The sequence below is a fragment of the Canis lupus genome, chromosome 5, assembly GCF_003254725.2.
Source record: "Canis lupus dingo isolate Sandy chromosome 5, ASM325472v2, whole genome shotgun sequence".
Lineage (NCBI taxonomy): Eukaryota > Metazoa > Chordata > Mammalia > Carnivora > Canidae > Canis > Canis lupus.
The window spans coordinates 20,198,604-20,223,352 of NC_064247.1; the positions used below are offsets into that span (position 1 = coordinate 20,198,604).

The 24,749-nt window shown below is 45.3% G+C and overlaps 1 protein-coding gene across 16 annotated transcripts in view; it reads right to left on the bottom strand.

Annotated features, from left to right (window-relative positions):
* The window catches only part of NCAM1 (neural cell adhesion molecule 1), a 297,000-nt gene extending 287,750 nt beyond the window's left edge, over positions 1-9,250 (bottom strand). For 6 of the 16 annotated variants that reach the window (XM_049109967.1, XM_049109960.1, XM_049109965.1 and 3 more), the window contains exon 1: positions 8,859-9,249. In XM_049109967.1, coding sequence (XP_048965924.1) covers positions 8,859-8,910 — 52 coding nt within the window. In that variant the 5' untranslated portion in view covers positions 8,911-9,249. Of the gene's footprint in view, positions 1-8,858 lie in introns of all 16 variants that reach the window. The other 10 variants (XM_025465516.3, XM_025465515.3, XM_049109970.1 and 7 more) reach the window with 6 other exon arrangements.
* Between the last annotated feature and the right edge of the window lie 15,499 nt (positions 9,251-24,749).

Genomic DNA, 24,749 nt, shown 5'->3' on the forward strand with positions numbered 1-24,749 from the left:
AGAGCCCAGCAAGGCATTTGTTTAAGTGTGATCACCGAATATATTCTTGACTATTTTGGAAAAAAATTCTCCAACATCCTTCTTTTGTCTAACACTAAAGATTTTAACAAGACCTGACCCAATATCCAGCCTGCTTTCACTGCTCTTCCAGACCAATTCTCTAGTTAGACTCATCCTGTCCTACAGAGAAATGGGTCCTCCCCTCTCCTTATTTATCCTCACGCCCGTGGGGGTCCACACAAATCACTAACTTGCTCACACCTTCTTGGATATTAAAATCAGCCAAGATGAATTTTTGTCTTTCTTTTTTTTTTTTTAATTTTTGTCTTTCTTAAAAACTTTTACAATATTTGTCTCCTTCTTTTAGGCACTGATTCATACAGTACCTTTCATGATTTCCTAACAGTGTAAACTGTTTCTTCCCCAACCATCTGAAAGCCTCTGCAGGACCAGTATAATATTCTTAAATTTATTTTCTTTTCCCCCTCAGCCTCCAGCACAGAACTTGGCATATCATATTCACAATACACATATTTTGTAAACATTTCAAAGAAAATCTCCATTCAAGATGAACTTTAAAAAAAAAAAAAAGCAAATACAGGGCAGCCCAGGTGGCTCAGCGGTTTAGTCCAGCCTCCAGCCCAGGCTGTGATCCTGGGGACCCGGGATCGAGTCCCACGTCGGGCTCCTTAAATGGAGCCTGCTTCTCCCTCTGCCTGTGTCTCTGCCTCTCTCTCTCTTTCTCTCTCTCTCTCTCCCTCTCTCTTTCATGAATAAATAAAATCTTTTAAAAAATAAAAATAAAAAGCAAACGTAGCATTTATTTATTTTTATTTAGAGAGAGAGAATGTGAGCAGAGGAAAAGGCAGAGGGAGAAGGAGAGAGAGAATCTTTAGCAGGCTTCATGCCCAGCACAGAGCCCAACTGGGCATCTTGAGATCATGACCTGAGTGGAAGATCAGTAATCAAATACTTAACCGATTGAGCCACCCAGGCACCACTCAAAATGAACTTTTTTATTTTATTATTTTTAAGATTTTATTTATTCATGAGAGAGAGAGAGAGAAGCACAGGCAAAGGCAGAGGGGAAAGTAGGCTCCCTGCAAGGAGCCCAATGTGGGACTCGATCTCGTGACTCCAGGATCACGCCCTGAGCCAAAGGCAGATGCTCAACCGCTGAGCCACACGTGTGTCCCTCAAGATGAACTTTTTTAAAGCACATATCAAGTACTTACTGCGTATTACTTGATTTATGTATGAGATTTTATTAAAGTTCCCCAAAGCCCACAAGGGAAGTGTCATTATCCCCATTCTACAGATGAGGAGGCAGGCCCAGAAGTGCAGCAATGTGCAGAAAGAATGTCACCAACAGTGAGTGGACTCAACCTAGACTTGTCAGCCCCCAAAGCTCTTGGTTGGCCCCTCCACCGACTCACTCCTCCCTCACTTCTGGCAGACAACAAGCAAACTCACATTCTGATGCTATGTGATTCAAATTATCTTCACTTCAAGAACAGGATGCAATGCAGCCAACTAATGCACGTTATGGTTCCAGCTTCACTCATGCAAGTCACTTAGCCCTTCTCAGGCCCAGCTTCTATATGAAGACCTAACACAATGTGGCCTTACAGAGCACCCCGCTCATCTCTGTCTACTCCTCCCCAAGTCCCCACACAGCATCGCTGGGTGTAACTCCTCTCTCAAACACTGTGGACTGAAGGCAAACTAGTTCGTGCCCCACGCCCAACGCAAGAGACCCAAGCAGAGTTAATTGCTTTCCTTCCTCGTGCTCCAATGGCATTTGATTCATGTCTCTATTTAGAAGTCTAGTATGTCTATCTCCCACACTGGATGGTAAGCTCTAGAGGCAGGAGCATAGCTTACTCGACTTTATAATCCGAAACCCAGAACAATTCCTGAAGCAACTTGGCCCTTCTCAAGATTTCAGGAAAGTTTGCTGAATTAATTCAAGAGTATCTGCTGTGATTCTGTGTTTATTGAATTAAGAAGTCAATCAACCATGCCTTAAATGAGAATACCATCTGTCCTTCTTCTTTCACAGAGTTCTTTAAATGTCACCTCCTCACCCACCCTGACCATGCAGTCAAAGGTGATCCCCCCAATAATCTCTCATGCAGTCTGCTCCTTTCCTTAGCTTTTATCAGGGATTATAAATATATGTGTGTGTTACTTTTTGTATTCCTGCACACTTAGACTGGAAGTTCCATGAAGACAGAGATGATACACGTTTACCGCTGGATTCTCAGAACGAGGCACTCAATAAATATTTAGTGAACAAATGATATGAAGATTAAGTGATATAACACCTATCAGAATTCTGGGACTGGATCATGATGATTAAGACACAATCACTAATATTATCAGTGCAGTTTCTCTCCTCTTCGATAGCTGACGCACAGTCTGAGTCTCTTCTCCAATACAGCATATGCCTTTTAGTTGGCAAAACTACTTCCTGCCCTGCCAGTAGGGCACTTATGTCTGACTCATTTGAATAATAATAGCAATTACTTTATTTTATTCCAGATAGTAATTTACAAAAATATAAGCAGTGAGAAATATTAAATCACCTCAGGTCTCACTTAAGATTCTCTATAAAATAAAGGTCAAATAGCTTCTTCTTTCCAAAAATAGCTTTGATTTCGATGTAGATTCTGATCTTCAAAGCACAAAACAACCTTTATGAGATACATGCTTAACAAACTGGAACGATTAGCCTATATTCTCAAGCAAGTGGACCCAAGCAGACCAGGACATAGTCGCTAACACAGGGTCAGATGCTTTCAGGGCCCCCACACTGCACAGGCGCCTTCCAAGGTGCTATGGGATTGGGGGGGGGGGACCTGCTCATGTGTTCTCATGGTCATTTACATTCTAAGAGTTTTGTATTTTCCTTAGAGAGGGCCCTCACAACTGATCAACCCTTGTGCTTATGGCTTTCAGCCTTATAATGAGATCACTTTTCTAACATATTCACAACCAACATGACAATGCAGGCATATATAACAAGATTTTTTCAAAGTCAAGTTCTAATCACTGAAGTCATGTTCTCATGATATTCTTTAAGTCCTTCTGAAAAAAGCACTATGTCTGAGTATTACTTTTTTTTCTAGATCCAGATACATCTTTCTTTCTCATTAATAAATAGGTCTTGCATGCACTAAAGTCCAGTGATCTCTAAAATATTCACAACTCTAACATAGAGGCATGACTAATTTTGCCATTTTGCAGAAGGAGAAACTGACGCTTGGGGGAGTTAAATGGCTCACCCAAGACTGGATAGTGAAATAAGGGGTATGTGTGGCTGGGCTTCCAACCTGGGGCTGCGGGCCACTCTTATTCTCTATGCAGTGCTCCCCTCCAACTTCCTTGACAGCAGAAAGTATGTCATCCCAGTCCTTTGTCATTCCCCGCAGAGATGATGATAAAAAGCTAGCACTCGGTAAATATATTTGATCAACTGTTTAAGAGAATACCTAATGTAACACAATCTCACACACCGTGACATTACTCTGAATATTCCTAAATGATGAGGTAATCAGACACCAAAGGCTTCTCGCATATGATCTCAGGAATGACAGAGAGAGAAAACAGGGCCAGATGTTGCCAGTGTTTGCTGTCACAAATCAGAAAGTCCTGAGTGAGAACAGAGAGTAGAATACAGGTCACACAGAAGCCTTTCAAGTCCCATCAGTGGTGTAGTCTTTGAATTCAAAGGAAAACATATTTACATCTATCTGGGAGAAAAAGAAAGCATAATAGGTTTATTAAAACCTTATTTTCAGAAACACAGATACTCAAGATAGAGCAAATGGTTTAACCTTCAGCATAGTCCTCTCGGAGGCTCTCCAGAGCTTGGGAGCTAAATTAATTCTGCAGGAAAGGAGAAGTGTGTCATCCTAACTGAATACAGTTAACTCAGTGGCTGCGCGTAGACTCGGCCTAAAAGTGTCTTAACTGTCATGTATTGAAACTGCCTGAAAGGCTGCCATTTGGCACTCAGGCCAATACCAAAAGGCAATGCTCCTAATGAGCATCTTCAGTTGAGAGACAGCATTTCAACACCGTGAAGTGAATGGGCATAATGGCTCTACTGGCGATGCCAAATAATTTACGTCCCTTTACATCAGCGAATGGTTTTAAGGTTTGGCACCAAGAGTTAATATTAATAATGGCAAGAGGCAAAGGTGACATGACTGTGACCTTCGGATGGACTTCTGGGTTTTATTGCCCTACAGTAGTGAGCACATCTATCTGGATTATTGGTAACAGGCTCGCTAGGATTGTTTTCCATATAGTGAAAACTCTGGGCCTCATAGACACGTAACCCTTAGGATTCAGAGGGGTCCCTGGGCATCTCCGTCTCGCTGAAAGGCCGTCTTATACAGTATTGCTCAGAGACCTACTATTTTAAGACACGTAGAAAACTCTCTTCTGAATTTTACTCATTTCTTTCTTTTTTAACTAAAGGGACCTTAACCTTAGTCTTTTTTTAACTCAAAACTCAAGTAGTCACTGTTACTACATAGCCAGTTGATTCATGGTTCCAATTTTGTCTAATTTGTAACCCATTTTTAAGACCAGTAAAACAGTATTTGCAATTTGCTGCCATTTCTTTTAGAGTTCCAGATGTTTCTTAGCCTATATATTTGTTAGATCACTAAACTGAGGAATTATCAGTTATGGAAGCTACATTAAAATATTTATCTTGACACCATAAAACATTTGTGTGCCCCAAAACTCAATACTTAAATAGCACTGGAGAGTCTTTTGCAAACGCCTTTGTCTAAGGCTGCCTCTTCCCAGAAGACTGATGAGGGCAGGTGCGGTCCCTTCTCCCCCTCCCTGCCAATTGGTTCTGCTCTCCATCCCCGCAAACCCAAGATGGGCAGGGAAAGTTCAAACCGTTCTTTAGCAACAGGTAGTCAATCACTTATTTCGCACCAAGACAGGAAGGATTGTCTGTAAAATATCTTTGGAGGTCTGCCAGTAGCACTGAAGTCACTTTCTGTCTGGAGAGCAGCCATAGTCCCTTAACTCTGGAGACGTAAATATGGGGAATTCATCAAACTCATTTTAAATAGAGTCTTTGTCACCTTAAAAAATGTAAGTGGTTGGATCAGGAATTCCAAAGTCCCTATTTCAAACGGTGTAAAGTTTGCAAGACGCTGCCTATAATTTAAGAAACTGAGTTCCGTAGCAAACAAAAACATCTGTCATGCCCAAAGATTAGGTTTTGAATGAGAAAATGGTGCTATTTATTTTGAAAGGCAATTAAGATCTTGTTCCCTGTGACAGAAAAATACAGATACAGATTACTTACATTAAATTACATATTACCGATCTGAAGTAGTCAATTAGTGATGAATGTATTCCAAAGGGAAGCGCTATGGGAAACTCAGAATTTGGGGGCTCCCTGTGACTAATTGCTCTCTCTTATCACTGCCCTTGTGACCGTACTCCTATACCATAAATTTAGGGGCTTGGGAGCATTTTTGCAAATAATGACTTCCTTCATTCTTGTACTATCAAGTTCAAGAAACAGTCAACAGTTTGGTCAATAAATCCTTAATCAATCAGCATAGAGACTTGGATGAACCTTCTTTACTGAACAAGAATACATACCCTGCTATTTTCTGCTATTGCAGTATTATTATTATTTTTTTTTTAAATTGACCCTGGGTAAATATCATCAAGTTTAATCTGCTGGGGGGAAAAAGGGGGAAGCTTCTTGAAAACCTGACTTTTAAAAAAAAATGTAAATTTTTGGACAACTGAAAACAGCATCATTGGTAGATCCCTAGAACCGCCACAGCAGGAAGAGTGATTCAGAAACTATCAAATAAAGGACAGGCCACACTTCCACAACGTCGGGATTATATTCTCTTTGTGTTTCGCTCTGTTGAATTTTAAATAAATTCCGAGTTATTTTCAGTATTTTAACATATGCTAATATTTGTTGACAGAAAATTAACTTTTTGGCTTTAAGACAGAGTCATGAAAGTTTTTCCACATTCTTCAATACGACTATATTACATTCAGTGGCAGCTTTGTTCAGAAACACACATTTCTGACCTTAAAATGAAAATTAACAGGCAAAAAATACAGCTCAGCATGCTTGTACTGACAGCAAACTCGGCTGAAACACGTCTTGATAATTCATTTAGTGAGGAATATTATATGTACTTATATCCATGCTAGCTGGCTTTTGTAAGGTAGCAAAGCTGCCCTTTGTTCTTAATCCAGTGCTATCTTGTTAGAAAACCAGTCCTATTCATTCCTTCACTCTGGCAAGTAAAACTGGCAGGGGACTGTAAAATTGTCAAAGAGACGGGACTTAACCATTCCAGATCAAATCCTTTTTGCACAAAACATCCCAAATTGCTGTTAGAATAGACTCAAATTTGCTAAGTAATTCCACAACCTTGCACTTCATTCCTGAAGAGCAAAAGACACCAAAATGACAGGGGCTGCAGACCCGGTTCGTGTCGCGTTAAGAAGGTCCGCGCACCTTGTATGTAAATTTTCATATGCACTGTGTGGAGTGCGGAGACCGAACCACCATGGTCCCTGGAGCTAATACGACATTTGAGGCCAAAATAATAATAATTATTACTACTATAATTATTATTACGTAGACACATATACACGTCTGTGTGCATGTGCGTGTATATATATATATAACATTGTTTTTATTTTCGCCCTGGCCCTCTGGCTTGAAGTCTTCCTTTTTTTTTTTTTTTTTTTTTTTTTTTAAGCCATGGTATTACCGAGAATTTAATGGAAAATCATTTCTCTTCGAAAAACCGTTCAACTTCGTTCTTTTGTTAAGCATCCGTGGGTGCGTTTCGTGGTGCGCCCTCCGGGTCCTCATGGGTCCCAGGGCCGGGGCTGAGGCCGCTTCCCTACGGGGGACCCCGGCCGGGTGGCGCCTCGCGGGGCAGCCCCACGTCCCGGCCCGGGCTCCCGGGGCGCGAACCAGCCGGCGCCGCCGCCAGACCCGACCCGGAGGGGGCACGGGGCGGGGCGGGCCGGGGCGGGGCGGCCCCCAAGGCCCCCAACGACCGGGTCTCCGCGGCCACGCCCCCAGCCCGAGGGGAGGCGGCCCCGGGAGCGCAGGGCGCGCGGCCCAGGCGGCACCACCGAGGAGGGCACGCCCCGGGCGACCCCGGCCGCCGGCAGGGGCCCAGCCGTGCGCCCCGCGGGCCCGCCCGCCCGCCCCAGGCCCCGCCCCCAGCCTCGCCCCCGGCCCGAGCCGCGGTCGGCGCACGCGCGTCGGTGGGCCCAGCCCCGCTGCCCTCGCGGGCGACGCGCTCGGGCCGGGGCCGGCGGGAGGGCGCGGGCGGGGGCGCGGGGGGCGCGCGCGGCGGCCCGGCCCCTCGGGGACACGCGGACTCCATCTTCCTCCCTCCGGGCCGCGGGGCGGGCGGGGCGGGCGGGGCTTCTCCCGGCGGGGCCGAGCGAGACCGTTAGGCTGGGACACCGGGAGCCGGTCCTGGCAGCTCGGGGCCGCCACCCGCGCCGCAATGCAAGCGCCTCGCGGCTTCCCGCCCAGCCAGCCCCGCTCTGATTGGCCGCCGTGGGAGAGGGACCCGAGCTGGCCGGAGGCGGCGGCCGGGCTGCTCCCGAGAGGCCCCGAGAGGCCCCGCCGCGCTCCCCCCCCCGCCGGGCGGCCGTCCAGGGCGGTCCCCGCCGCGGCACCTGGCAGCGCCCCGGCCCCGCCCAGCTCCCTGCGGCCCCCGCTCCGTCTCCTGCCCCTCCCCGACGGTCCGCGCCGGAGTGCGAGTCCCGGGGCGGGGCGGGGCGGGGCGGGGGAGCAGCTGGAGGGCAGAGTGGGCGCGCACTGAAGAATCTCCCGGGGAGGCCGGGACGGAAACACCCCCAGCGACACGGCCCCCCCTCCCGGCCGCCCGGGGTGTCTGGGCGGCGGCAGCATCCCTCCACCGTCTTCCCCTCCGCTCCCTATTGTTCGCACTTTGCAAGGATCGGGAACCTCGCCCAAAGAAAGGGGGCTGGGGCGAGGTGCTGCGGGCGGCTACCTGCCATTCTTCTCGCGCACCGTGCAACGCGGGGCTGGCGGTGCGTGTGAAGACACACGCGCGCACACACGCGCGCACTCACACCAGGCAGCCCGAGCACGCCCTCCTCGCCCTCCGCCCCTCCGCACTTCCTCCTGTCAAAACGCGGCGCTCGGCCCTCCCATCCCTCCGCGCTCCCGGCCGAGAGCAGGCTTTGCAAGTAACCAGCAATTTGGCAAATGAAAAACTAACGTCATATCGACGGGGGTGCAACAACGGCCGCACAGCCCTGCGGTTCTGCCCATGTCGCCCCATTTTGCAAACCGTTATTCAGTGTGGGGCGGGGGGGGGCGAGGGGGGCTGGGCGCGAAGGCGGCGAGCCCCACTTTATTAGAGCCGGGGCAATAACGATGGGGCGGCTGCCCCGGCCTTATTGTTCAGTGCTGTCACCCCGGCCCCGCGGCACCCGAGCCCGAGCCGCGGCACCCCCGCCCCGCCGCCCGCCGCCCGCCGCGGGAAGGAGCGCGGCCGCAGCATCCCCGGAGGGTCCCCGGGGCGTCCCCGGAGCGTCCCCGCGAGCGGACGGCTCGGCTGCCCGCGCCCCGGCACACAAAGTGGGAAGGGCGGGCGCTCGCGGCGCTGGGGGCAGCCCGGGTCCGGAGGGGCGGCCAGGGCGACGCGCTCCTTCCTCGGCCCAACGACAATGACCGCCCTTAGCATCCCACGTAAAGCCACCCCAAATAACAGTGTCCTCGGGGGAGGAGGAGGGGGAAGGGGCAATCAGCACAGCGGACGGAGAATCATCGTAATTTCAAAATGTACCTGCAGTTCCCAGGAAAAACAAAGTCCAGATGAGATCCTTAGTTTGCAGCATTGTAATCTGCGGGCCGGGAGGGATGTTCTCGCCGCGGTAAATTCTGTGCCCCCCGCCCCTTGCAGAGAGTGTGGACGGCGGCGGAGCCACAGACCTACGGGCAGACAATTGCCAGGCTGAGTACGATTATTTTTGCAGAATTGTTTCCTGCCAGCGGCTGCCGAGCTGCGTTCACGCGCTGAGCGGAGAATGAGTGACAGTCCCAGCCTCAGCACACTCGCAACTCGGAGATCCTTGCGCTGGCCCGGGTTCGCTTTGATGGAACTGGGGATGCGAGCGGGGGGCGGGGGGCGGGGGTGAGAACCTCACTGTGTCCTTCCACCACGCCGGCCACAAATAGTGCCGAACATCAAGGAGGTAAGAGAGACAGGGGAGGCAGATGCGGCCGCCTGCAAAACGCGGCCTGGAGCTGCCGGAGGAGTCGGGCTCGTTCACACGCAGCCTTCCAGGCGGAGCTGGGATTTCTTCTTTTCACACTTCTCCCCCACGCCTCCGCGGTCCCTCCTGCCGCCCAGCCTTCCTTAATCGGGAGGGCGCATATGTTAACAACTAGTAAATAATAAAAACAAAATCTTAGCTTTGATTAGGTTTGCAAAGTCGTCGCATCTCTGCATTTAGATCCTAAGATCATCGAAACACGAGGATAGCTAGGCTAGGATTGATTGATTTATTTTTTCTCTAAGTGCAGGAAATTAGAAATTTGGAGAGGGATGGAGGAGATAGATTGCTGTTGCAGGATTTTGCTTTGGGTGTGTTTGTTTGTTTGTTTGTTTGTTTGTTTGAAACTGGCTGTGAAGTTTAGTCTCCCACAGAGTGGCAACAGATCTCAGGGGAGAGGAGGGTGGGAAGCTACTTAAGTTGGAAGAGAACGCAGATGTTTAGAAGGGATTTCCAGAAACAACCGGAGGAAATGTTCTCTTGTTTATGAATGCTGAAATCTGTAGTCTCTTTATGAAGATCCCTGAGCCTTCTACGTAGGTCTTTAGAGGCAAGATATTAGATAATAATTTTTTTTTTCTTATCATGGTGCAGAACCTCAATTCTTAAAGATATTAATGTAGGATATCCCTGGGGTACGCACAAAGGGTTTCACTTCACCTTACAGCTGTATTTTACACAGAGGAGGGTGGGGGAGCAGGGGGGAAATAAACATGTCTCAGCACCTGAGCAAGGCTTGAGGGTTTAAGAAACAAAAGCTGAGGAAGAATCAGGAGCACAAAATGTTCTAGATGCTGGATTAGCCTATTAGCCCAGCGCAGTGACACCCTCCCAGAGGAAGTCGGCCACCTTCAAAGCACCAATACACTCGTGTTACCAAGTACTCCCTCCTGCGTTAAAGGTCAGGCTCTCCACTGCTGTACGACTCTTTAAAATCCCATCCTCTGCTGGCCAAACAGCCCAACCTCCATTACCCGAGAGCCTGGTATCTCCTCCCCGTCTCCTCCCATGTGTTGGACCAGGAGAACCACAGCAACGCGCTATGACTTTTGGGGCCCCTAAAAAAATACTTCCTCTTCCCAAGCTTTCCAACGTTATTTTAAAAATATTTATCTCACACCAATTATAACTAATTCAAAAATACAGAAGAGCAGAAAGGAACTAAACCCCCCCCCAATCTAGATTCTACAGACACCCACCAATTTTCTGTCTTTTGTGTATGCACATGATTTTTAGAGCTGACACAATATAGTAGCAGTTGGAATCTTGTTTATTTTCTCCATCATTTCAGTATGAGCATTTTCCCAGGTCCTTACAAAGGCTTTCTAAACATTTTTATAGCTGTGTAGTATTTCTACATATCAATGGTTCCTCAGTGGTTTCCCCTTTTTGGATATTTAGATGGTTTCCAAAGTTTGATCATATAAATAATGCTTTTTGAACATCTTTCAATAAATATTTATTGAACAAACACTGTCCTTAGGCCTGTGCTGGGTATAGTGGACTATATAGATTTTTTTCATGGTGGCTGTATTTAAGCATCTTTACCTTCAGAAATGGGCTTCTACTAGCATGTAAAATTATTTCCATAACATATAACATTAAGTACAACGTATTAGATTCTTTCCTTAAAAGGAGACTTTGGTAGCCAGGAAAGATGGAGAGAACAGGGGCCTGAGGAAAAAAGGAAAAAAAGTGGCGACTGGGATAACCCAAAATAAAATTTTCCTAATTCTAATTTTACCAAAAGTGAGAGACACGCCCTTCTCTGTAAACCTCCCTTCTTAAAGCCAGTGTCAGTAGAATTGAAAGATTCCTCACTATTTTTTCTCCCCAAATGTCCCTATTTTTAGCTTTTTAACGTAGGCAGGTGTAGAAATCCTATCTGACTTCAGCATGATTGAGTTTCTTTTCTCTCTCTCTCTCTCTCTCTCCAGCCCCTCCCTGCCCTGTGTGGCTGTTGATCTCTGTTGTAATGACTCATTCTAGAATTCTACCCCACAGTCACTACAGGCCACACTGCATGTGTCTCTCCTCTGTTCTTTTAACAGAATCCATCACTTGCCTCCCATTCGTCCTCTTTCCACTCATCAATGCCTGCCTCTGTGAGCTCTGCACATCAGTCCCTCCCTGAACCACACTTTGAAATGGGACAAAACTGTGGACCTCCCCGGACGTCTCTTCCCAAAGGGAGTCCCAGGCATCCAGACTGTCAGGCACAAGTAATGAGCCTCTATTGTGTGAACGTCCAGGGAGGGAAGCTGAGGAAGGAGCCACTCGGGACTGTGCTTTCGAGAGGGAGCTTCCTTGGTAAAGCACAAATGAGCTATGACAGCAACTCATCAAGGGGTGATGGGTCCTACTCCTTGGAGTGCGGTGGAAAAGGAAGACAACAGGAGCACAGATTTGAGAAAAATTTCTAAGACAAAAACAGCAGAACTGAGGAACTTTCTGAAGATTGGGGTCTGAGGCAGAGGAAGATGTCAAAGTTCCTCCATTCATTCAACAAACACTAAGTACCAACTAAGTGCCCGGCACTGCTCTAGACAATAAGGCTATAGCAGTGGACAAAACAAAATCTTTGCCTTCATGGGTTTCCATTTTTATAGGGAAGATAGAAATAAATTGATAAATATCTAGTATGCTTATAGTGAGGTGTGCTAAGAACACACAAGCTAAGGGGTAGTGAAAACGTGAGCAGAAAGATAGAGGACTGAAACAAATACGATGATTTAAAAATTCCCTGGAGGGATGCCTGGGTGGCTCAATGTCTGCCTTTGGCTCAGGTCATGATCCTGGGATCCTGGGGTTGAGTCCCACATCGGGTTCCCCACAGGGAGCCTGCTCCTCCTTCTGCCTATGTCTCTGCTTCTCTCTGTGTGTGTGTCTCTCATGAATAAATAAAATGTTTTTTAAATTAAAAAAAAGTTCCCCATATTTGACTGTTGGAAAGTGATTAGCAGTCTCTGAGAGAGCCCAATGGAATTGTGGGAAAGGAAGATGCTACTGTCCCAGGAACAAGAGGGTGGCTTGTCCAGGAAGGAGAAGCGGGGAGTGTAGACCACTCTTTTTGAGGACTAGTGTGATAATAGGACAAGGACAGGAAGGCAAGCTTGAAGGGTAGGAGGAGGCTTGAAAGGAGATTTTCTTTTCTTCTCTCAGTGTGATGATTTTCGCATCCGGTGATAAAGTACATTACATCCGTTGCTAACCCCCTCTCACCACACCACCACCTTAGGGTCTGAGTTAGACTACTTGAAGAATGAAGTGGGTCTAGAATAAAGTGCTGCCCTGGCATATTCTTTTCCATGTAAGATTTCTTCCCTGTTGGTTCTGAAAAGGAGACCCCAGGCCTGACTGCATGGCCTACAGATATTTCAGGAATCCTAACTCTCATTTGGCATGGGCAAAATGCATTCTGGGAAAAAATACTGGCCAAAAATCACTTGATCATACATGCAAGAGCTTAGTTCGGGGCTCTCTGGTCTATTCCATGGGTCTATAGACTGTGTTTACAGCAACACCACGCTGTTTTGATTATCATAGCTTTGCAGTACATTTTTAAATCAGGAAATGTGAGACCTCCAACTTTATTCTTCTTTTTCAAGATTATTTTGGCTATTCAGGATCTCTTGAGAATCCATATTAATTTTATGATGACTTTTCCTATTTCTACAATAAAAAGACCACTGGCATTTTGATAGAGATTGAGGGGGCTGTTTTCTCATCCTTCCAGAGCTGTTATTTGGGCTAGTGCTGGAGCCATGTGGACATCTTGGAGATGAATAGGAATCTCACTCCACAGCCATGGGAAACCAGGTCATAAGGAACTATCTGTCACAGAGTGCCCAACTGGGTGAGCTGTTCTTTTCAGTATACATATGGAGAGATGAAGCAGGACCCAATCCCAAGAACCAGGCCATGAAACATGCGGCCAGCTTAGGGAACTTAATAGTGAGCTAGCAAAGGCAAGATAGGTTTAAATGGTTTCTTGGCTCCAAACTGAACTCAGACCCCAGGCTGCTTAACTTCCTTTTGTGTCTTTTAAAAAAAAAAAAAAAAAATCTGAAACAGGTGATTTAGCAGACTGGAGAAAGAAGCCAAGATCTCTACGTCAGGATCTTATAAATCAGAGTATAACTGAGCTAATGTTGGAGACCTAATAACTTTTTTCTCCCACTTACACAACCTCCTACACACCCCAGTGGCAATGAAGTGCAGGGGGTGAGCACTCAGGTCCTGCAGCCTGACATTCCAAGTTCAAATCCTAGATTCTTCACCTTTAGGCTCTGGGCAAATTATTTCACACCTATAAACCTTGTTTTTCTTGCTCACAAAATGGGACTAGGGCAGTATCTATCTTTTAGATTTCTTATGAATATTAATGACAACAACATACATAGAGGGCTTAGTGCAGAACTGATGCTCTTTCATTCAACAGGTATACATTCAACACTTACCATCACATGCACTGTGTTAGTGGTGGGGGATAAAAGAAGGTGAACAGAACACACATGTTTACAAGGCTTATCAAGAAGACAACCAAAGAGACGAAAACCATTATAAATTGTAATTAGAATCAGGCAAGAAATAAACAGGATTCTTTGATAAAGAATGACAGCAGAGATCTATTTTAGATCAAGGAAGGCTTCCCTGAGGACAGGTGACAGGTAAGGTGCCCCCTAAAGAATGAGAAGTATCCAGGCATGGAAAGAACAAGTGGAGGTGCATTCCAGGGATGTGCAAAGACCTTGAGGTCAGAAAAACCGGCTGCTTCTAGAAAGTAATAGCATATGAGTGGCTGGGTTGGAAAGAGCAAAGAGAGGAGGGACAGAAGATAAGCAGCGCACGTGAGCCACCTTGAAGGCTAAAGTAAGGAGTTTGTGTTTTATTCTAAGTTCAAAGAAAGCCCTGGAGGACTTTCAGCAGCAGAGTGACATGAGTTGTTTTACATGTTTTAATAACTGCTCTGACTGCTGTGTGGAGAATGGCTTATAGGGAAGCAGAAGTGGGTGCAGGGAGCTCGGAAATCACCACGGAAATCCAGGGACGAGATGATGGAGGCGGGGAGGGGGAAGGGGAGAGAGGATGGAGACGAGTGGAGATGAAATTAGCCAAATATGCTGAAGGATATGAGGAGCAGAGGATGTCAAGACGCTGACCATGCTGGGAGAGCTTGTTTGGAGAGGAGGAGAATCAAGAGTTGGGTTTTGGACAAGTTACATCCGCCTGTGGGACACCCACGTGGAGATGTCGTGTCGGTGCTCAGATGTGAGTAGGAAAGTCAGAAGAGAGAGATCTTAGCAAGAGATCCCAATTCTGGAGCCATCAGCATTCACGTCATCTAAAGCCATGCAAAAGGATGAAATTGCCTAGCTAAAGACATGGAGAGGGAGGAGAGGGAGTTTCAGGAGTTCAGGTGCAGAAAGCAGAACAAGCAAAAAGACTGAGAGGAGGCACAAGAGGTAGGAGGCCATCCAGGAGAGAGCCGAGACTCAGGACCAAGCCAGGAGAGAGACCTGTCAAAAGGCAGGATGTGTCACTGATGAGTGCTGCTGAGAAGCTAAATGAAATGAAGACGGAGAGGAATGTCCACCAGGTCTGGGGATGGGAGGGTCATTAGCAACGCAGACAAGAACAGATTTGCACGCTGGGCTCCAAGTGAGTGCCTAATGAATGTTAGCTATGACAATAATAATAGACTCTCTACTCATTCCTTCTTTGAGCCTCTGCGATAATAGAAAGACATTTGGGGACTGATGAGGGCACAGAAGTGCAGCACTCAATGATTAGCTATTCACAAGTAGAAATTGGTCTTATTTTAAGGCCTGGGCTAGAGCACCACTGTCCTTCCTGAATAACCGCCAGAGTAGTTGTAGGCAACTAATGCCCCAGAAGATTTGGTGGCATCAATACTTGGGTAAGAGAGAAGAAATATTTTCCTTCTCCCCCTACTATCTCCACTTCTCCAGTTTAATTGTGCCCATCCTCCTTCCCTCTACACCTCTATGTGTTCTGTGGTTGTACCGTTTTCCTTGGTCACACCCCAAAATGCTATCAGGGATCAACCCCAGCACCAAGGAATGGAGCCTATTGGGCAGAGCCAACATGAAATGTAGGTCGTTCCAGACTCATGTGTACTGTTGGAGACAGAGGGGCCCATCCATGCCTGTGCCCACTGGTGGCACCTCCTCTCCTAAGCACAAGTACCTTGGGAAGTGAGAGATAAATTAAGAAAAGGGAGAAACGGGGCAGCACCAATGGCCCAGCGGTTTGGTGCCACCTTCAGCCCGGGGTATGATCCTGGAGACCTGGGATGGAGTCCGTCAGGCTGCCTGCATGGAGCCTGCTTCTCCCTCTGCCTGTGTCTCTGCCTCTCTCTCTCTCTCTCTCTCTCATGAATAAATACATTGAATCTTAAAAAAAAAAATAAAGAAAAGAGAGAAACAGAGGGCAAGCATTCATTATGGAAGGCAAAGATATTCACCTCATTACCACCCCACCCCTTCTTTGCCAGAAGAACCAAAGTGTTTCCCTCCTTGACACAGCCACTGCATTACACCTCTCTTGGTCCACCTTGAAGGAAGACAGTCCCACAAAGGATGGTGTTGTTGGCTTCACAGCATCCCAAAGAATGCTGGGTTTGAAGTCAGTATGGGTCTAAATGACCCCTATGCTCACCTTTGGAAGATTGGCAGCCCTTGGGGGCCTGAGGGCCTGAGAACTCCTGGGAGCTTCAAGGAGACACAGCACTGATTCCAGTCACTGTCTTTGAAAGAGAAATTTTCTGTTGCATCAGCAAGAACCGTGGAGTGTGCCAGGCATGTTCCAGAACGTGAGGCTCCCTCCAACCACCATCTATCCTTGCATCAGCAAAGGAGCAATCAAAAAGGAATATTCCACTCAGTGCTTCTCTGAGCAGGGGTGAGAAATGTGACAAACACCAGACCTTTGGTCAAAACTGCTGCTCTCCAACACCCCCACCCCCATCCCACCATAAATGTCACTCCAGATATTTGTAGAAAGAATAGGATCAATAAACAAACTGAGAAAGGAGTAGAGGCTCAGTTCATTCTGGGACTTCAGTCCAGAATCTCTGGCCAGCTCCGTGGCTGCAGATTGGCCCCATCATATCTCCCGTGGGGTGCAGCCACAGCCACTGATCGATCTTCCTGCCTCCACGTACCCCACCTCATATCCACCTTCCTCAACCTCCAGAGCCATGTTCCTAAAAAGAATATTTGTAAAAAGCTGAAAGTGTCACTTCCCCCTGGAAAAGCCTTTACTGGCACTCTGTTTTCCTCAGTGAGGTCCAAGCCCCATCAAGGGCCTCCCCAGTTCCCCTCCTGCCTCTTCCTTTGCCCCCTTGCGGACCTGAGTAATCACAGGCACCATCTGGTCTGGGCTCCTGCTGGTTGCCTGGCTGACTTTTGCTCATCCTTCAAGATTCAGTCATCGGGTCATCTCTTCCCTGACTTTCCCGTCTCTTGTTCCCCATTTCCCCTGGGCTAGCACTCTTCCCAGATGCTTCCAGAATCCCTTAGGTCCACCTCCATCATTGCCACTGACATGCTACATTACAGTCTAATTACCTATTTCTGGATCCATCTCTCTCACAAGCCTGTGACATCCTTTAGGACACCGACTTTCATTTTAATGTCTGTCTCACCAGTACCTAGCTTGTTGCCTGACACATAACAGGTGTTCAATGCTTATGGTGGGATTAATGAATAAACATCTTTAGTAACGTCTTTCTGGACCACTTGTCTTGAATGTGGTAAAAGCTGCCTTTCCACCATGTGAGAGTCGCTCAGAGGACAAAATAGACAGTGGAGACAATTGTAGGCCTAATGAGTAAAATCGAATTTCATCTTAAGATATCTTACCCAGAGCCTTTGGTCTCAAGATCTCAGGTCAGCCTTTGAAACCAACTGTTCTTGTTCTGATCCTTCTATCCTTAATTAATTGAGAAGATTCTATTTTCTCATCAGTTTCATCCTGGTTTTATCTGTGAAGCTCGGGCACCCTGGCACCAATCCCATCTCTACAACAGCTTCCCTCTAGTATCTCCCTGCCTCGCCCAGGCTCTGGCCCAGCAGACACATGCAGAACAGGTCTGTCCTGGTCCCTGGAGCTCATAACTCCCTCCTCCCTTCCCCTGTGGCTGACCTTCTCCTCCTCCTTTCTAAAGCTTATTCCCATCTGCCTTTGCCTATGATGAAATGGGGGGTTACAAAATCCTATATCCCTGGTTTTCCATCTTTCTGTTTGCTTTTCCCTCTATGATTTCTAAGCAAGTGAATGAGGATGTTACTGCTCTTATGAAAAATGCCCTATACCATGTTCCTGGGTCATAGGACAGCCTCTGGTTTATCGGATGGCAACATTTTTACTCACTTTGTCCACTAAAGTACAGAACAAAATAGTTTCTATGTTCAGTTCACCTTATAACAGCACAAGGACTTGGAAGCAGGAAACAGCAGATTCCTGACTCCTCAGCATCTTGATCTGCCTTCATTCTCGCTTCCATCGCCTGCCTCTTGTACGCATCCCAGTGCGCTAATGTTTCTCTCCAATGTGATGCTCAGAACAGAGCTCAGGACTGCAGAAGAGCTTTGGATGATGTGGAGGTCAGTGGGGTCACTGTCACCTCTGCTCAGGATGCTCAGTCCAGGGTCACTTGGGCTAGTAACTGGCTGAGCTACAGTAAAAATCCCAGAACTGTGTCCTCTCCTCGTCATCCAACCTATCTCCTTGTCTGTGTCTTGGAAAGCCTGATGTGAGGAAATGTGCAGAATAAAAGAATGTTCATATTGCAAAATGATGGCTAACGGATCTCTTAACTAAGTCACTCTACTCTCTAAGTACATCTAACTGTTTCTATGCATTCATTATTCCATCCTATATTCCCTTTCGTGGCACAATCAGCTGATAAACAAGGTACCATCTCTCTCCTCACAGGTAAAGGAAGAAGAGGAAAGACCAAGGAGATAACCATTGTTACACACATTCTCTGGGCCAACCACATGCTTCTAATTCTCACATGACTCTCTGAGGGGGTGAAAGAAGTTCTATAATCCATCTAAGGGTCTTAGCTTGGGCCTGTCCAGCCCTGTACCCATCAGGATAAGCTAGGTTCTGCAGGGGATAATAGCCAACTCCCAAATCTCAGTGGCTTAAAAATAGCAAAGGTTACGTGATGTGAGTTATGGATTCTCTTTTATGTTGTCCTCACCAGAGCCCCTGGGGACACTGTTGTCCTCATCGGAGGCTGCATTTGAAGGTGGCTCCATCTTCCATAGTCATGGAAGCAGAAGGAAAAGGAAAGAGGACTGATGCAAATCATATGCAGGCTTCTAACCTTTCCACCTAAAAGTGGCCGCAGCACTTACACATTAATTTCCTTTAACAAAACTAGCCATATGGACATCCTTACCTTCAGGGTAGCAGAGAGGTGAGAATCACCTCCATCTCGTACGAGAATCAAATACTTAGTGAGCATCCCGATGAACATCCACAAGTCCCACAGCCCACGTTCTTTTTCACTACACTCTACTTCAAACTAGCCTGGAAGATTAACTACTTTCAAAGGGGCTGGGTGCAGGGAAACATAAATCCAGAGAGGTAGAAGCCACTACCAATGGAAGATCAAAATCAAGAATGAAGATAAGTTATCCTTGAAATATACACAAACATCAGTGAGGAATGGGATCCTTTTTGACACAATTCAGATACACCTACCAAATTCACAAGCACTTATAGAATACACACAAGAAATGAGGCACTGCTATCATGAGATCCTTTAGGATTTTAATAACTAGGACTTGGTTCAAAGTCCTGTTATATCCAATTTCTGGCTAAAGTTTATATTATGACAAGGTTTCTGAATATAAGCAAAGAGCCTGCCACTTTTGCTTAGTCTTTCGTTTCCCATACACATTTGCTATAGATGAGAACACAGGAAACTGGGTTTGATTTACACTTATTTCTGAAATACATCCTAGCAATTAGTTATAAATTTAAAAGTGATAAATATGCATAAGAAAGCCAAGCTTTGAAGGACTGCATAGACCCCCCCCCAACACACACACAAACACACAAACACACACACACACACACATGCCATCAGCAGAGCTGTATAATTATGGAAATCCTTATAAAAATCTGGGACTCAAGATAAAACCTCAACCTTTCCTAGGCATAAATGTTGATTCATAGGTGGTCCAAATGAGATCATTATGCACTACATTAGGCAACATCACATATTGTTTGTCTAATAGCTTAATGCTTAGTCACTGAGGAAATCAGATCCCAAATATCACAGAAGAGCCCTTCTAGGCCCTCATCATTTTGAAACACACACATACGGGCACACATAAAGTTACACCTTTCTGCTCTTAAGTTAGTGGGAAATTTTTGCATTCTGAAATTGCTTGTGAGTTTAAATCCCAAGATTGCAAAATGATGCAATTATATGGTAATATGGCCTACCACCTGGGTAAACATGGCTACAACTACCATCACCAATAGACTTGAACTGACTGGATTGTTTTCCAGTGCAAGCTTCTCTAAGATGTACCAAAAAAAGGGACTTCTTTGGTTAAAAAAAAAAAATCACCCATTCATTTGCTTGTACCCGGTATAGGTTGTTTGGCTGGTAATGAATGCTTTTCTGAGCTACCATCTACTGTAGTCATTTCACATGTGCTCTCTCATACGTACTTATTTTAATATTATTTCACATCTCAGAGAATTAAAAGACAAACATATTGATATAAATATACATATATGTTCTATATTCCAAACACAAGTGCTAAAGATCTTTCGGTCTTTAATTATTTTTTAATCTTTTAATCTCCTAAAATAATCATCATATTTAGATCTGGGGACTTGCTGTTATCTTCCATTTGTGCAAATAACCAGGAGGAATGCAACCACCATGCAATATCAACTTGACACTCTGTGAATATTAATTGAGCACTTAATATGTGCCAGGTGCTAAGCTAGGTGCTATATATTCTACGAACAACTATTTGGACTTATGCAAACTTGGTTTATCCTAGGTAAGATGTTTGTTTACTGCGTGAGTAATTTGTTAAAAATTTATTTACTTAAAATAAGAAGCATCTCTAAATGAGAATATCCTGTGTTTTTTATGCATGTAAATGTCAGATATAATAAATGAGATATGAATTTATTTAGAGCATGCTAAGGAAGAAGGTAAGTTCATTACTTTTATTCTTTATTTTAAATGAGAAATCATGTCTACACTAATGTTCCTAATAGAGCCCTTCTTTTCACTGAGACTTCCTTATGTCAAAATGATACAGGGGCATTGCCTGGGTTGCCAAGGCTCAACACCCCTTCCCAGATCTCCAGCCTCAGCCTCCCCCTATCTTACTAAGTTTAATTTCTCACTGTTTTCCGGCATGAATTCTCTAGTAAGGTCAAATTGTTTCCCTTCTGCTCCCTCTACACATGGCCTGCTAATTCATTCCGCCACTCAAAAAACATTTACTGAAGGCTTGCATTACATGCCAGGCTCTATGATGGGGCCTGGACATGAATAGGAGGCAGTTTTTGTTTTTAAGAAGCTCACAGTTTATGGAATGAGGATGAAGAGACAGACCCACAATCAAATAATCACAAATCACACACAGTTTAGTTGAGAGCCCAGAGGAGGGAATAGCTCTGTGTGTGTGTGAGTGTGTGTGTGTGTGTGTGTGTGTGTGTGTGTGTGTGTAGGGCAGGGGGTGTTGGGGGAGAGGTCAAGGATAGCTTCACGGGAAGGGCAGACTAGTTGAGCTAACTATAGGACATTTGCCAAGCCAGCAAGTGGGGAAAGGGTATTTTGGGCAAGGGGAACATTCTGTTCACAAGAATGTAGCACTAGCTCAGAATGCACCTCACGCCATGCTCTTCCTTCTGGTCTGTGCTATTAAACTCCACTTCATCCTCATTCCTAGACCAGCAGCATGCATTCCTAAGACAGGGAGGAAGCCTAGAGATTGTTCAGTCCAATTCCTTTATTTCACAGAGATGAAGTTCGAGGCAAAAGTGTTAAGCTGTGGGTCATCCTTTGACGCGTGGTCCAGTTTCACCAAATGTGTTTATTTATTCAACACATATTTATTGAGTATTGATTGTGTATAAGGCACTGTGAGGTACATGAAGACAAATTGAACCTCTGGTTTCTTTTCTTCCATAATAATTTATTTCTCATTAGAAATATATGGGGTGAAAAAAAATTAAAAAAAAAAAAAAAAAAGGAAATATATGGGGTGGAGGTTAAGAACACTTTGGTGTCACAAAGACCTGAATTTGAAGTCTGACCCTGTGACATTCCTGCTGGTGACCTTGGACTAGTTGCTCACCCTCACTGAAACTAAACTTCCTCTTACATGAGTGAGGATAATAATACAACATTCTTCATAGATTTGTTATGAGAATTTGGTGTGATAACATTTTCAGAGCACTCAGCACTTCATAAATCTTAGTGATTAGTGGTATAGCCTTAACATAAGAAAGTTAAGTGATGGTACAGAGTAGATACTCAATTAAAAAAAGAGCTGTATGATTAATTAATTAAAGGTTCAATTCCAAGGTCTTTACCTGATCAAAAATTAACATATAGTTCCTTAAGAATCAGGGTCCTCAAAGCTTTGTGTCAGGCCAAATTAAAATAGAGATTTTCCCCCCCTAAGGTCTAGTAACCTCTTGCAGTATAATGAATCCCAACTATTTCATTAGTATCAAGCAATCTTTACAATAAGTAGGTCTGAATACCACCCTAAAAATCAGCTGTTCTGTAAGAGGAGAGCTCCTTCTTGGTTCTCTGGGTTACACCTATGTAACCATCTATACTCTGCTCTATCCCATCTGGACTCCATGGGAAATTGCGAGACCACCTAGCGGTATCTAAAACATTGTCATGGAAGAGAGAGAGTCACTCTAAGAGGAAGGACAAGAATTAAGGAAGGAAGACACATGGAGATAAGTTGTGATTCTATGTGAGATGAAACTTCTGAATGGAGTGGACCGCCTTCTAAGTAGTGTGTGCCTACGGAGGGGTGGTGGGTATCTCATGGCTGCGTGGGTTCCAGAAGATATAAGACCAACTGTCATCATTTTGTGGGAGAGACACTTGAAGTGGCTGGAAAGTAGAATCAGGAGTGTTTAGCTCCCTTTCAAGAATAAGCTTTTATAATTCTTATTAAGCCGTTCAACCAAATATTTATTGATCATGTGTTAAGTCCCCACTGAGAGTGCTAGATAGACAGTACCCCTGTCCTCATGGAGATGACATTCTAGTGAACTGCTACAAATCCCTAGTGAGATGACAGTGAGGTATCAGGGCAAGTGAGCAGAACCTTTCCCTTCATGTGTAGAGATACGAATTGCCAGGTTACAAGAAGATCAATCTTCTCCCTATGAAAATCAGGCAGGAGGAGGAATGTAGAGTGCCAGACATGGAACAAATAATGAATAACTGTAACACTGCAGCTAAAACCTTCCCTAACCACCGCAGTAATGCTCAAGTCATCAAAATCCTCCCAGATAAAGTAACAGGCCATGACTTACATATTTGCCTGGTTTTTATTTTACGTGCTGCACCATCTAACCCCAACCTTTGACTCCATCACCATCCCTGGTTTGAGTTTGGGTTTGAACAGCTGCCCAGCCCATCAGTGCATCAGGGCGTTGGAGCAATAACTCATGCAAAGACATTTAAGAGCTCACAAGTCCTCAATAGGCTAAAAGCAGAGAGAAATAAGATTCCATAGCAACAGCATGTCACTCTAAATCATCACTGCTGTTTCATGAACAAAGTGAGGATTGAAATAGAAAATATAGCAGGGAGTGGGACCAGTTCAGCAGATATGATCAACTATTTTCTGGGAATTAGATCACTTTGGCTACAGACACAACAATATGCTTGTTTTTTATTAGCTAAGCTGTTGAATTCTAAAGCTAGAAAAACTTGTCATTATATGTAACTTTCTATTTCACAAAAAAGGGGGGTTTACTCCCTCTCCTTGTTCTTTGCATCCAGATACCACGGCTAATGGAGACAGCCAGAATAAATTCAGAAGAGGGAAACTAGACACTGCAATTGGAAACCTTTGCTGATTTGATTAAGGTTTTCCTGATTATGATAAGTATTCCAGCAGCCAAAAAGTAGCTAGTAAACATTTGGGGGCCTGATCTGGGGACTTACCTCATTGTGGGATTTTCTAATGATCCATTTCTGTTTAAAAAATGAAAATGTACCCCAAACGAGCTCTCCTAGATGTGAAAGCTTGCAGTAAACTACTTTGGCTCAGTAAGGACTCTGACCACAAACACCACTGAGAGTAAATATAATCTGAGGTCTCAGAAACAACTTTCCAGCATAAACAGCAAAGGGAAGCCTCTTGGAAACTACTTGATAAACTGTTTAATAACTGGTTATCTTAGAGTTGGCACGAGACTGCTAATGTTGGAAGTAATACAGCCTAGGATCAGAGCAGGCATTTCCTCCAGCCTAGCTGGACATGAAGAGGCTTTTTTCTCTTAGTCATCTGTTTAGGCAGGACAAGGAGAAGTGGGAATCAATTCCTATGTATAAAAAAGAAAAGGAATCATGTGTACTCATATGTCCAAGAACTATAAAAACTAAGACTCTGATTATAAAATTCAGGTAATCTCTTCCCCCCGCCCTGTCCTGACAGCTATGTCCTTAAATGTTTCTCTTAGAGCAGTTTTGTTCTAGAGACTCCAAAGAAATAATAAACAAACACTATTTCTGCTAATGTTTTCACCATAGGTGGCTCCAGGATGGCTGGACTGTCCAACAGAGATCTTTCAAGCCTACAAGCAAACTTTTGTGAAAGGTCCCTCTGGATTTGATAGCCTTAGCCTCATCACCATTCTCTGGAGATTCCTCCTCTCTGGTGGGCCCCTCTGGTTTATTCTTCACAGAGAAGAGTAGTCTTTTAAAATATAAATTGGAATCCTTTCATCTAAGATGCAGTAACGATGACTAGATGTGCTTTCCCACTGGAAACAATTAACAACTGGACAAAATATATGAAACGATTGTTTTTAAGACACTGGACATCAAGCAACTAAGGACAGTGATCCCTGCGTGATAGGAGACAAAATAAAGGAGCCCTCCAATACTCCAGCTTACTCCCTACTGCTTTCTATGCCAAGGACTCCCTGAGAGGAGACACAGCAGGAAGCCCAGGGAGGCCAAAGCAGCTGGAGTTCTTAGAACAAATTACGGGAGAAGAGAGAGTATATGGCAGACAACTCTGGTCATCCGTAGTGGGTCCCCTCACACTTTCAGCCGAGTACTACTCAGTTCATACTTGTGAGGAAATTGTCTGAGGCTGGGAAAAGTGCTCATGATGAGGGAA